The following is a 12463-nucleotide window of genomic DNA, read 5'->3' as shown; positions in this document are numbered from 1 at the left end:
TTATATTTCTGAAGCCAAATATAAAGAACAAAGAGTTGAACAAGTTGAAGTTTTTCATGTGAATTTATACTACAAATGTGTGGAGAACCCATAGGCAATCCTGGCTCAGCTGGACAAAGACTCAATGATATACTCCATGGTAAAGGCTGAGTGACTGAACTGAACTGAAGGCTCTGTTTATTTAATGAACATACAGAACTGAAATCTCAATAAAAGAAAACATGGTTTGCAAGACCTTCAGTTCAGTTCAGTCACTCAGTTGTGTCCGACTCTTTGTGACCCCATGAACCACAGCACACCAGGCCTCCCTGTCCATCACTAACTCCTGGAGTTCACCCAAACCCATGTCCATTGAGTCGGTGATGCCATCCAATCATCTCATCCTCTGTCGTCCCCTTCTCCTCCTGCCCTCCAACTTCTCCAGCATCAGGGTCTTTTCAAATGAGTCGGCTCTTCGCATCAGGTGGCCAAAGTATTGGAGTTTCAGTTTCAACATCAGTCCTTCCAATGAACACCCAGGACTGATATCCTTTAGGATGGACTAGTTGGATCTCCTTGCAGTCCAAGGGACTCTCAAGAGTCTTCTCCAACACCACAGTTCAAAAGCATCAATTCTTCAGCGCTCAGCTTTCTTTATAGTCCAACTCTCACATCCATACATGACCACTGGAAAAACCATAGCCTTAACTGGACAGACCTTTGTTGGCAAAGTAATGTCTCTGCTTTTCAATATGCTATCTAGGTTGGTCCTAACTTTCCTTGCAAGGAATAAGCATCTTTTAATTTCATGGCTGCAATCACCATCTGCAGTGATTTTGGAGCCCCCCAAAATAAAGTCTGACACTGTTTCCACTGTTTCCCCATCTATTTGCCTTGAAGTGATGGGACTGGATGCCATGATCTTAGTTTTCTGAATGTTGAGCTTTAAGCAAGACCTAGGTATTTCTATTTCCACAAGCTTGTGAGATATTCTTTACATTTTGTCTTCCACCATGTCATTAGAATATGTATTCTATGTATTACATAGAATGCTTTCTATGTAATAGTGCTTTAAGAAAATATGAGAAAGCTACATTTCAGTGTCCCACATGAGAAGTAAAAAATACACCACTGTCAAATCTCTTTTATATATAAAAGGGTAACTTCAAAGGGGAGAAGCAGTGAGCAAGTTGTTAAATTGTGACCTAACAAAAAGTAGGGAGTCTTCTTAGATTTCGACTAAAAATTCTGTTAAATACCAAGCCAAAAATTTAGACCAGAAGCCTACTATCATAAGACTTAAATTTTCAAAATTCTTGAAAGCAGTGTATTCAAAGTGGTAAGTTCATGTACACACACAAATTTTAATCCCAAATAAAAATTTGTCAATTTGCTTATTTATGAGGCATTACAATATCAATTAAGCAAAGATATTGTATTTATTCAATAGATTAATCTAGTTATGAACCACAATTTACCCAGATTACTTGGGAGTTTCTATTATAATAAAAGTTTTGCTATAGAATACAGATAAAAACGATAACATGTCTTTGGACCCTCCAAAGTAAAATATCAATGTAGATCATGATACAGCAGGTTATAGTCATGTATAAGACTCAAAAAAGACAGAATTACAGACAAGTTCTAACATCCTCTAAAAATAAATCAATGAGTCACACAACAGAGACCAACCTTGAGGTTCTCGAACTACTTGACGAGCACTATTTGTCAAAACACCATCAGACCATTCCCTTGTATCCATGTCAATATGGCCTAGTAACTGATGTCTAGGCATAGCTTTGGGATTCATGGTATACTGTTTTACCACTCTGCCAGTTTTACAAAGTGCTGCCCTTAACATTCTCCAAAGAGTAGATTTTCCAGCACCACTTGGGCCAACAATAACAACTCCCATCCTCTGGCGTAACTGTTCATATAATTCTAAAGCCTTCTTGATCTAGTAGAAAAGAAATATGTTCATATACGATTTACCATGTACAATCATACACAGCTTCACTTTCAATCTGTAACAGTTGTTCTATTTCAAACATATAAATTAAACCTTTTATTTCTTCAATGGAGGATAAAGCCTTAAATAAAAGAACCATGAAATAAATCTGAACACACAACATGATCTTTAATTTCATATTTCTTTAAAAGAAGCAAGTTATCAAATGTTCACTGTTGTCTTCCCTCATTTATTCAAACAAAATATATTCAATATTTTATTCACTTTGCTAATTCATTCATTCATTTATAACCTCTCTTCAAAAAAACAAAAATCCTGAGGAAAAGATATTCATTTTGAACATTCATTTTTGCTTCATAAAAAGACCTACTAAAGTGAAGTTCTTCTAAGACACTGTCAAAGTTTAAATCATATATAATCAACTATCAAAAATACATATGATGGATCTATTGATATTAGTGCCAGACTCCATTATAGGCACTAGGAATAAAATAGTAAAAAAGACATGGATCCCACTTTTCATGGAGACAACTATCTGGTGGGAGAGAATCAATATTAATCATCCAATTGAACATTAAAATGTATATATTACAAAGGTAAAGAAAACACACAGCAAGGGGATCTAATTTAGATATGAAAATTAGGGAAGGCTTCAAAGAGTGAGTAAGATTTAAACTGAAAGATGAAAGATAAGCTGAAAAATAAAGGATAAAGATAGTTAATAAAAATTAACCAGGAGAAAGGATCAATATATTATGAAGTATTCTTGACAGTTACCTGATTGGATATGATTTCATAATTGGCCTCCTCAAAGACTTGCTTTAGTGCAGCACTCAGTTCATCATATTCTACTTCTTTAAAGTCAATTCCAGGAAACACATCTTTAATCAGTGCATCAAACCGAGTGCAATCAGCAAATGTAAACTTTGACATTGTATTAAGTCTCAGCGCTTGTACCACAATATGACTTTCATTAACTAGAAAAAAAGTTTCATTTTAAAACTAGTTATGAATCTAATGACTGTAAAGTTTTTAAGTGCCTTGATACGCATTGTTAGTAATTAACTTACGTACTAGAATTTAGTAACATTTATGGTATATGCTATTATGTTAATTAGCAAGCTTACTCAACTATCTTTTAACTGCTGAAAAACAAGTATTACTGAGTTATGAACACTTTTCCATAAAATCTGAATTCCAGGGTACCCAGACTTTAATTAATAAAAACAAAAACAGACTGAGAAACTGTCACGGAGCAGAGTACACCAAGGAGACATGACAACTTAGTGCCACATGGCACCCTGGAGTCAATCTTGGAACAGAAAGAGGACGTCAGTGATAAAACAGGTGAAGTGCAAATGAAGTCTGAAATTTAGTTAATACTCATGTATCAGCCTTAGTTTCTCAGTTTTGACAAATGTACCACAGTAAAGGCGGCATCGTGGTAAAGATCTGCCTGTAATCCACCTGCCAGAGCAGGAGACACAGGTTCAATCCAAGGGTCAGGAAGATCCCCTGAAGAAGGAAATGGCAACCCACTCCGGTATTCTTGCCTGGAAAATTCCATGGACAAAGGAGCCTGGTGGGCTACAGTCCACAGGGTCATAAAAAAATCAGACATGATTTTGCGACTAAACAACAACAAATAAGATGAAACAATGGAAATGCCAACTTTGCAACTTTAATAAATCTAAAATTATTCTTAGGCTGAAAGGCATTTTTTTGAAATCTTAAAATATCTCTTTAAAAGGATAATTTTGTTTGGTATACTATCTCCTTGAAAGAAAAAATCTCCATGTTTTTCTAAGGTTTCTGTTCCTGTTTTAAGACTATATAAATTTTCAGACACTATTCCAGACTTACCAAATCAGGAACTTTGAGGGTAGGATCCAAAAATCTTTGTTCTAACAAGCCTCTAGGTGATTCTAATTCACATTAAGGATTGAGAACAAGTGGACTAGACTATTCTTCTATATACTGCAAATGTTTAAGATTTAATGCATGTTTAAAAGTTATGATGGGACATGAAGTAAAAATCATGAAAAATCTGGAAAAATTATGGACTTTATTAAAAAATAATGAATCAACATTGGTTCATTAGAATTACTAAATGTATCATACTAATATGTTAACACAGGAGAAACTGGAGGGGCATAAAATTCAGAAGCCCTCTATATTATATGTATACCTTTTATATAAATCTAAAACTATACTAAATTAAAACTTACTTTAAAAAGTGAGATTATAATTGAAATAATGAATCATACCATTTTGTTTAACACTAGTTTTCTTCAGCTGTCTAAGAAGATTTCCACTTCCTCTCAGAACTGTTTTCAAAGCTCTCAAACCCCAATCATAATGTTGCTGAGGTGTCAAAAGTTCCCTTAAGTAAAGACATGGAAATCATAAAGCATCAAATAGCTATAAGAAATTCATTTTATTATCATACTAAAAGATACAGAATCCAACTACTAACACATAGAAATCAGAAAATTAGTTTAGTAAATCAGAAATTTAGTTTAGTTTAGTAAATATCATTTAACTAGAGTACTCCATTAAATATGTTTTACAGGAAAAAAGTGAAATTAAATCAATAGTATTTAAAAACAAGTACTTTTGAGCCAGACATTTTTGTTATTCAAACTAAAATCTTTCCTATCTATACCTGAGGTACAATATAATTAGACAAATGTGGAAAATGGTCATTAATAACCATGACCAATCATTGGAGACACAAAGTATTTCAAAATTTAAAACAAGAAAACTCACCTGGATAGATTGAAGATAGCTACCAATTTTCTGCCCAACACTTTAGCATCTTTAAAGCCTTCTGAATAGAGAATAACTTCTGCAATAAGCTCATTGTCTGGACGAGACATGGCTACTGGCCTAAAAAGTTGTTTAAGATTATCAGGCAGTTTTTGTCTTCCACCATAGCCTTTTCCAGCAGGATTCATAGTGATAAAGATTCCAGAATTAGAATTTATTTCTACCTGAAATATTAATTTAAAACACAGGCATCAAGTATTTGAAACTGTAACTATAAAATATATTGCCAATAGAAGTTTTATTGTGACATACTTCTACACACACATCTTATACCTTAGCAAAAAGTAACCACTAGGGTGCTAAACATCTACTCAACATATAATAAACTCCTTAGGAACTATACTACTTTATAGAGATTCTTTATAATCAGTTTTTTGAGGCTGAAAAGTTTCAGTGACGGTAACCAGTTTGTCCATTTATTCAATATTATGTCTACTAAAAGCCTTCCTTGTGTTAGGTGCTTTCTTAAGTACACAGAGACAACACAACTCTGAATTAAAGTCAGTAACAGTTCATGCTCTTTTGGAGTTTATAGTCTATTGAATACTACAGTCAAGCAATTATAGTTAATATATGCTATGACAGTGAAGAGTAAAATATCTTGAGAGTATCTAGTGGGAGTATTTTCAACTAAGCAGTAAGAATATAAAATTAGAATTATAATGTGTAAACAATGAATGAACAACAATGAAGCAGAAATACCTAGAGTAAAAAATCTGGCTATAAAGGAAAGAAAAGAAAAAGAGAATGGTGGAAGAAAAGATGAATTAAGGGAAGGTTTGCTTATGTTTTGGGCTTCCCTGGTGGCTCAGATGGTAAAGCGTCTGCCTGCAATGCGGGAGACCTGGGTTCGATCCCTGGGTCGGGAAGATCCCCTGGAGAAGGAAATGGCAACTCACTCCAGTATTCTTGCCTGCAAAATTCCACAGACTGAGGAGACTGGTAGGCTACAGTCCATGGGATCATAGAGAGTCAGATACAACTGAGCAATTTCACTTTCACTTTGCTTGTGTTTTAATTATACTAAATAGTATACTACAGTATTAGTATATATAATATTGTACATCATTTAGAAGGGAAATTATGTGATTATGTTTAAAGCCAATGAGACATGGGAAGAAGGAGGACAGGAATAACTGCAGAGAAAGTCCCTGGGAAGCAGATCCCAAAGTATAGATGGAAAATTTAGCTTGGGTTGGCAAAAAGGACAATTTTTCTTTCTAAGAGGAGGAAATGACAAAAATGAACAGGGGAAAAAATAAATTTTGATGGTAAAAGGTTAAAAACTTAATAGTTTCTCTTTTCTTTGTGAAGAAAGAGTATAAACATTTAAATTTTACTCCTGTAAACTCAGAAGTTACAAGAAATTTAGAATTGGTTCTACTTGGCCTACCCTGAAAAACTTGTATTGTGAAAATGTCATTATGGAGAAGAGGATAATTTCACAGTTCTTTCCACGTCCAGTGTGTTCACCATTACATATAGAGAGAGAAATCTATATTTTATATACAAATAAGTTTACATTCTAATGACATGAATGTATATTTCCTATGTGGAGAAGTAAGCGGCAGCAGAATAGTTAAATGTTTATTAAGATTCATATAGAATAGTGATTAAAAACATGAATTTCAGAATTAGACACAGACCTGAGTTCAAATTCCAGCACCACTATTATGCTAACTTATCAAGCTGTAGTTTCCTTATCCATAAAGTGAAAAAAATATAACAGTACCTAACTCAAAGAACTGTGGTGAGCATTAAGTAAAACAAAATATAAAAGCATTAAGCACAGTGAGAGCATAGAGTGTTTGATAAATGTTAGCAAATATTATTATAACTGGATTATTCAATACTGAAAGTTTGAAAGTAAATAGTGGAAATGGGACCAAAAAAAGGTGAGAAATTCAGAGACAATTCACAGGTAAAAAGGTTTAACACACTGGTCACAAATTAGAAACAAGGGTGCCAGAAGCAATAAAGACAGACTATTTGCCTGAGTATGGGTAACACAAAGTCTTATAAAATATTTTAATTCTTTAAATTTCTGATGTAGCTATACCTCCTTGCCAAGCAGCTCACACACAGTTCTATGATTCTTCAAAGCATCTTGAATTGTCTGGATTTGCATAGAAACTGCAGACAGTACAGATTCTTCCAGTCTATTGAATTCATCAAAACAACCCCAGGCCCCACACTTTACCAAGCCAACAAATATTCGTCCCATTGACTTCACATCGATGCCCTTAAAAATAACAATTAAAATTATATTCATTAAACATAATTAAAAACTCTAATAATAATCCAATACTTTATATCATTTAGTGAGAAGATGATCATTTCACCCATCTATGCCTCTTTGGTTCTTTATTAATAAATAGCTATTCTTTCAAAAACTAGGGTGGTTTCAAGGAATAAACAAAATAATTCATGTGAAAGCATTCTGAAAAGCACAAGAACTAAAGATTTTGTTTTAGTTATTCTTTAAGTCAAAATATAAATCCTACACATGCTCTGAAAATGGTACTTTTAATAAATTTAAGATTTTCTCCTTCTATCTTCACTATTCTCCTTACAAAAAGTGTTTCTCTACACTCTAACATAAATCTTCATTCAATATTTAAAATTATTTCTTGTAATAGTTATCTTTAGAAAAGTTTTTAGACTATTCTGTATGCAACCTCTCTCCATTTAACGTCTCAAAACAAATTTCATTTTCAGAAGTACAGTGATTTAAAATATAGCATTTCCTATATATAAATATGTAAAAACTATTTCAAACATCTAAGACACTATTACATAGTTTGACAATTATTTATTCTACCTCATCACAATTGAAAACTAAAACTTGTCTTCCAAGAAGTCCACCTAAAGCCTTTACTGATTCAGTTTTTCCAGTTCCAGCTGGACCATAAGGATTTCCTCCAAGTCCCATCTTCATGGCTTGAGTGAGAGTTAGGTAGCACTTGTCTGTCAGAGGAGTATAAACCAGCTTGGGAGCATTACCCTATATAAGAGAAATATAAATTTCAAACATTCATATTCTATTCAACATTACAAATATCATATAGTGAGAGATTCTAGTTAAAAAGTCTAAAAGGCAACAAAAGTTTAAAGTTGTTTACTAAAAAATACTTTAGTAAAGAAACTTTCTAAAGCACAAAATGGAATTAAACTTAGTTATTTTAATTTAAGCATGCATTTTATTCTATCCTCAATTGATAAACTGTTAGGTTTTCCATATAGTCTCTCAAGTTCTTTTTTGTTTTTTAACACCAAAAAATTTTGTATTGGGGTATAGCCAATTAATAATGTTGTGACAGTTTCAGGTGAACAGTGAAGGGACTCAGCCATATATATATACACATACATACACACACACACACACACACCATGTATATATCCCCCAATCAAGTTCTTGATAATGTCACAAATATATACCTCGAAGGCAGATAAATTCAAAAACTGTATACAATTACACACTTTCCAATACAACTCAATACAATTGCATACAATAATCATTCTATTTTGTATTTTAAAATTCCTTGAATCTTACAATCTTCACAAATCAGAACTACTTTGGAAATCTCAAAGTATAATTAATTTGAAAAATTCCTTATGAAATTAATAATCTTAAATTATCAAATAATTCTCAAAAAGTAGATTCAAATTCAAATTGCATTTTATAGAGTTTTTTCCTTAATTTAAGTGGACAGATTTGGGTCTCAAAATTCATTTCCTTTTTGAAAGAGCCAGCAGGCAACTCTCCTGACATATGCTTATTAACATAGATGTCAAATGTATCCTGATGACTGATTCACTATGATGGAAAAAGGCAAAGAGCATACAGATGGATTTTTTGAGAATAGATTACATTATTTGTTTTAAAATTCTTTTACCTTGCAAACTGAAGATATTTAACAAACATACTTTAACATATTAACTAATTTTGGCCTCGTAAAAGGAGACACAAACCAAATTGCTTCTACCGAGGTTGCCTAATATTCACTTCTCTTTGGATTAGAGATATATTTCAGTCTACATAAATAAATACTACTTCAAGAAATGGCACATTTAGAGAAATCAGCACAACACTGCCATTATTTTAACTTTTTTGTAAATAGAATTTTTCCAATATAACATCTTTCTAATTATAATGAAATTAAAAGACAATAACACAAACAAAAGTTACAACTAAAATTAAAATAACTTTTTCATTCAATAGCAAATTTCCTTTAAAGTAAATAATTCCTAACTGGAAAAATTAAACATTTCTACCACAACACATACCTGGTATTCATAAGTATACTGAAGTTCAGAATCCACCATTTGAACATAACATGTGTGATCACTTTTCATATAGAATCTAACTTGTTTTTTCCAAGCCCAGTCTTCAGTTGTATGAATTTGCACTTGGTTTAACTGCTTCACCACATCAATATTATGGATAATATCAAGAATAAGTGCTTTAAGTTTAAGCTCCAAAATGCCAGATTCTGTACACAATTAAAATAATTGGTGAAAATGTTGCCTGTGATTTATGTACTTTAACATTTTATATGTATATATATGAATGATTCCTTAGCAAATTTACATATATATGATTCCTTAGTGCATTTAATTTCATAATCCATCTTAACAGTACAGTAACATACATCATGCAACTCAAAAGAATGTCAAATGCACCAATAAGAACAGTGAGTGTAAAAACTAAGGTATAAAAATTCAGTGAAACAGGGGTTCTGGTTCCTTCTGCAAGGGAGTAAGGACTCTCAGCCTGGATTTCCCTCTGAATGCAGGTATAAAACACAGACAACCTGCATTAAACAGCTTTTTAGGACTCTGCAAAAGTAGAGTATCAGGCAAATTGGGGAAGGGCAGAATCAGAAGTACAACCAAACCAGTGGTAAGTTTACCTTTTTCCTTTTTTCTCTCTTATATGCATGGACCTGGACTCAGCGTTGCCAGAAACCATAATGGTGTGACCAGATAGAGTTCAAGGACAAGGCCTCTACCTCCAAGTTGAAAAGCAAAAATGGAGTCTCCCCGTAGCCACAGCGCTGGCAGCTGAGTCCCAGAAATGCCTAAAACTCTGAAGGAAGAGAACCGCCCTCTCAAATTAGAGGAGTCATGACCCCAAGAGAGGGAGGCAAACCCAAACTGCTCTTTTGTCTCTTCTCTCCATCAGCTGGTCCAAGACACGGGCCCAGTCACAGGAAGCGTGTGGGAGAGCACACGGAGGCCCTGCTCTCTGACCGGAAGTCAAAAGGGTAGCCCGAGGGAACAACAGAACCCTGGGGAGTTCACGGAGCAGGAGGAGCCTGGGGAGACGCCCCGGAAACTTCTTCATGAGAGAACTGAACCCAGCCTGAAGCGCAGATTAAATCGGACTTTGATGACTGGCCACTAGGCGGCACACATGTGGGAAAGGTCCGACGATCTGAAGAACACAGCACAGACAGAACAGACGTGGGACCCACAGCCCACAGAAGGCTGACTGGAACTTGGGGCTGAACCTAACGAGAGCACTTGCTCACAGAAAAATATCAACACTATCCGGAAAATTTAAATAACACTAAGATTATTGACTTCCCCGGTGGCTCAGAAGGTAAAGCATCTGCCTACAATACGGGATACCCGGGTTCAATCCCTGGGTCGGGAAGATCCCCTGGAGAAGGAAATGGTAACCCACTCCAGCATTCTTGCCTGGAAAATCCCTTGGACTGAGAAGCCTGATAGGCTACAGGCCATGGGGTCGCAAAGAGTCGGACACAACTGAGCGACTTCACTTTCACTTTTAAGATTTTTGTAACGCAATATTCAAAATGTCCAGGATACAATCTGAAATCATTCAACATGAAAAGAACCAAAAAAAAAAAAAACCAACTCACATCAGAAAAGATAATAAAGGTGAAATGAAGACAATTCTCAAGTGAAGGAAATCTGTAAGATTCATATTCAGCAAACATGCTATAAAAGAAAGACTAAAGGAAATTCTTCAAACAAAGATAAACACCGGAAGAAACCAAGATGAAGGATGGCCAACAGAAATGGTAAGAATCTAAATACAATAAACTATTCTCAGGTCCTCTGAAATACAGGTGATGGTTAAAGGAAAAGTTAGACTCTCATGGAGTTTTCAATGTATATAGATAAATACCTATATTTATATATATATATATATACACACACACATACACATAGATAAATGTATATCCAATATATAATATATAGATATAGATAAATATCTATACACATTGAAAATAACATAAAAAGGGGAGGATAAAGAAATCTATACAATGGTAAGATTTCTACATTCCATTAAAAATAATAAATTATTGATTCCAAGTACAATATAAAAGTTAAATATATCTATAATTCCTAAATTAACCTCCAAAATAGACAGATTATTGATTGATTGACAGACAAAAGCACAATAGATAAATTAAGATAGAATACTAAAAGAAATGTTCAAATAACAAAAGTCAGGAAACAATGGAACATTTTTCCATACCAGTATTCCCTGGATCCTCAGAAATTGTATCAATGTTAGTATAGTGCTCCAACTTATTTACCAGCTGTGTTTCAATCTGATGAAGACTATGATCTTTGATAGCATTTTCTACATCTTCAGTGAATTTAATCTGTTCTGCCAAGCATAATATCTAATGAATAAAGAGAAAAATTATTTTTAAAAGGTGAATTTATTTAGAAATATTTTATAAATGTAAGGAAAGATACCCCTTTCCAAATTTCCAATTACATATTGGATCTCCCTACATGAATGTCTTACTGGCACCTCAAATATTAATAGAGTAATACATTTGTAGGAAAAGCACTGTGTGATGCAGCTGAAGCCTACTTCTCAGAAATCATCTCTCACTATTCTTCTGTAGGCCTATTTTTGGGCCTTTGAACCCACTAAGCTTATTATAACCTAAGTGCCTTTGTACTTTCTTCCCCTGACTCTCTTCATAAATGGCTTCTGTTAACCAGCAAAGATATCAGAATATTTAATCCTATTTAATAAAAAGAGTAATCTTGTAGCATTCGAAAATAATCTCTCAGTATACCACTGAAGTCTACAATTTCAAAATATCAATTTTATCTTAAAACAAGATTTGTATTAATCGTTCAATCTAATCCCCGTAAATAGACACTAAATATAGATCATCTTCATGTTCACATAAAACATGAACTATTAATGCTGTTTGATTTCTGTAATATAATTTATATAGCAAGGTTACTGATAAAGCAAATGATACATTTAAATACCAGATTTTGAAACCATATTTTAAAATACTTTGATACAGTTCTTAGATGGAAAAGGACCCTCCTTTAAACTACAGACATGAACCATTCATCATCATATAAAGCACAAAACTTACTGACCAATTACTACTAAACAGATTGTCTTTTTCTTATATTTACCTTTTAGCATCCAGAAAACATCATTAAATGCCTCTATTTCTCAAATGAATTCATTATCTATATAGACATTTTAAAACAATATAGCAGGCTAAGCTGCTGTTTGCTCTAAGTCAGAACATTATATAAGTACCACATCAAGTTCTTTAACAAAAAAGAAAATCAATTAGTAACTTTCCAGGGCAAAGTCATCTCTCATACTTTGTAGTACAAAACTCACCAGCTTCTTTAATCAAGTATATGGTAAAACATTTAATTAAT

At 33.5% G+C, this 12463-nt stretch overlaps 1 protein-coding gene across 4 annotated transcripts in view; it reads right to left on the bottom strand.

Moving 5' to 3' along the window:
- DYNC2H1 (dynein cytoplasmic 2 heavy chain 1) overlaps positions 1-12463 on the bottom strand; it is a 393951-nt gene that overhangs the window by 313818 nt on the left and 67670 nt on the right. For all 4 annotated transcript variants that reach the window (XM_027563956.1, XM_027563957.1, XM_027563958.1 and 1 more), the window contains 8 exons: positions 11289-11439; positions 9065-9270; positions 7599-7781; positions 6837-7019; positions 4718-4941; positions 4216-4331; positions 2726-2925; positions 1672-1936 (listed from right to left, as the gene is read on the bottom strand). In XM_027563956.1, coding sequence (XP_027419757.1) covers positions 1672-1936; positions 2726-2925; positions 4216-4331; positions 4718-4941; positions 6837-7019; positions 7599-7781; positions 9065-9270; positions 11289-11439 — 1528 coding nt within the window. The remainder of the gene's footprint in view (positions 1-1671; positions 1937-2725; positions 2926-4215; positions 4332-4717; positions 4942-6836; positions 7020-7598; positions 7782-9064; positions 9271-11288; positions 11440-12463) is intronic.

Source organism: Bos indicus x Bos taurus, chromosome 15, assembly GCF_003369695.1.
Source record: "Bos indicus x Bos taurus breed Angus x Brahman F1 hybrid chromosome 15, Bos_hybrid_MaternalHap_v2.0, whole genome shotgun sequence".
NCBI lineage: Eukaryota > Metazoa > Chordata > Mammalia > Artiodactyla > Bovidae > Bos > Bos indicus x Bos taurus.
This window is presented reverse-complemented; position numbering and strand designations above follow the sequence as displayed.